Here is a 1,566-nt window from a genome sequence, read left to right as displayed (position 1 = left end):
TAATTTCATACCACAGATAGGTGCGGGAAAGTTAACATTCGAGATACCTGATAAAATAAAAAACCTACCAGACATGAAATTTACTTATGACACAAATAAATTAGATAGCGTGCATACCATGGCTAAATCGTTAAATGAAGTAGAAGGGTTGATAGACGAAGAAATTTTGAGACAATCAGGTCACGAAGTAAATGACAATAAATATTTGTATTTAATATATATAACAATCGGATCAGTACTATTTTCTATGATGTTAATATTATTCATATATTTAACATATAAATGTAGATGGGGTAATTGGGAAACATATAGACAATCACGTTACAGAACAGATAGAGAACCAAGAAATAACAGTAAATTCTATAGGGAAACACCATGTGCAGAAATAAAAGAACATACAAATGTGAGTCCACTTATGGAAAATAAAAAAGTAAAAAACGATCCGCCAATGATAAAATGTTAAATATCAGTAGAAGAAATAATACCTAAATAAAAATAATATAATAAATTTAGAATTACAAAACCAAAATATAGATTAAGTAAATAATAACTAGAATATAAGACATTATTTTATGAAACATAATTATAAAATTTAAAATTTAAAATAACTTATATAGAGAAACTTTATTGTAACAGAAAAAAGTCACACAAGTTCGTGATAATGGACTTTGAGTTTTCAATGGTGAATAGGACAAGTATGGTGTTGATATCAGGAGCGATATCAAACAGTTTGGACAAGTGCAAGGTACGCAAACTTGAAGGGAGACCACTCCTCTTGCCACTTCATGACGAAATACGACCAATGAAAAATCATGAACTACTGTTGGCCAAGAAGGAGATAAAAAGAATATTTAAATGCAAAGAAGTACTGCAAAAAGCTTGCCTAGAACAACTAGACAAAAGTTTAAGATCAACTCTAAACAACCTAAGTCCGTCATTTATTGAAAATTACATCACAAAAGGAGACACAACTAATGTAGTAGTATTTTGGAACGGAAATTCGGATTTAAACGTCTTAAAAAGATTAGACATAAACAGATTCCCAGTATTAAACATAACGTGTTATGACACTAAATTCAATGGTACTTTTACAATATTGTTAGAAAATTTAAATACAAAAAGGACAATCTTCGAGTACGAAATAGGTACATTCAAAAAAACAGGAAGACTATTGAATTTAGAGGAAACACACGGGATGGTTTGTAATAAAAAACATAGATTAACGTATGCTCACGATCCGAGAACTGATGTAAAATTGACAAAATGTATTTTTGATTTTATGGTAAGGAAAGTGAAATACGATAATCTAATAAGACATTTTTGAAAAAAAAATAAAAAATACGTAAGGGTTCAATGTAAAGTAAATACACAAAAGAAAAAATACTACTACAAAAGTTAATAAATATTAATATAAAGTTTAATTTAGATTAATTTAAAAAAAAAAAAAAAATAAATTTAAATATATATAAAATTAAAATTTTTTTTTAAGTATAAGTAATTTAGCAAAATCATTAAATATAATATTTAAATGTCTGCTATAAAAGAGAATATTAGTACAGTCATTAC

At 26.9% G+C, this 1,566-nt stretch overlaps 1 protein-coding gene across 1 annotated transcript; it reads left to right on the top strand.

Annotated features, from left to right (window-relative positions):
- The first annotated feature begins 620 nt into the window (after positions 1-620).
- Positions 621-1,324, top strand: LOC149056866 (uncharacterized). The gene has a single exon (XM_089223318.1). The coding sequence runs from the start codon at positions 662-664 to the stop codon at positions 1,322-1,324; it is 663 nt and encodes a 220-aa protein (XP_089079444.1). The 5' UTR covers positions 621-661.
- The last annotated feature ends 242 nt before the right edge of the window (positions 1,325-1,566 follow it).

The sequence above is a fragment of the Diuraphis noxia genome, unplaced genomic scaffold, assembly GCF_037042655.1.
Source record: "Diuraphis noxia isolate RWA-SAM2 unplaced genomic scaffold, SU_Dnox_SAM2 contig0003, whole genome shotgun sequence".
NCBI classification, from domain to species: domain Eukaryota; kingdom Metazoa; phylum Arthropoda; class Insecta; order Hemiptera; family Aphididae; genus Diuraphis; species Diuraphis noxia.
Note: the sequence above shows the minus strand (reverse complement) of the source record. Positions and strands in the feature narration are given on the sequence as shown.

Bases quoted from the DNA above. Each gene is read 5' to 3' on its own strand.
- LOC149056866 (XM_089223318.1), top strand. From the start codon at position 662: ATGGACTTTGAGTTTTCAATGGTGAATAGGACAAGTATGGTGTTGATA.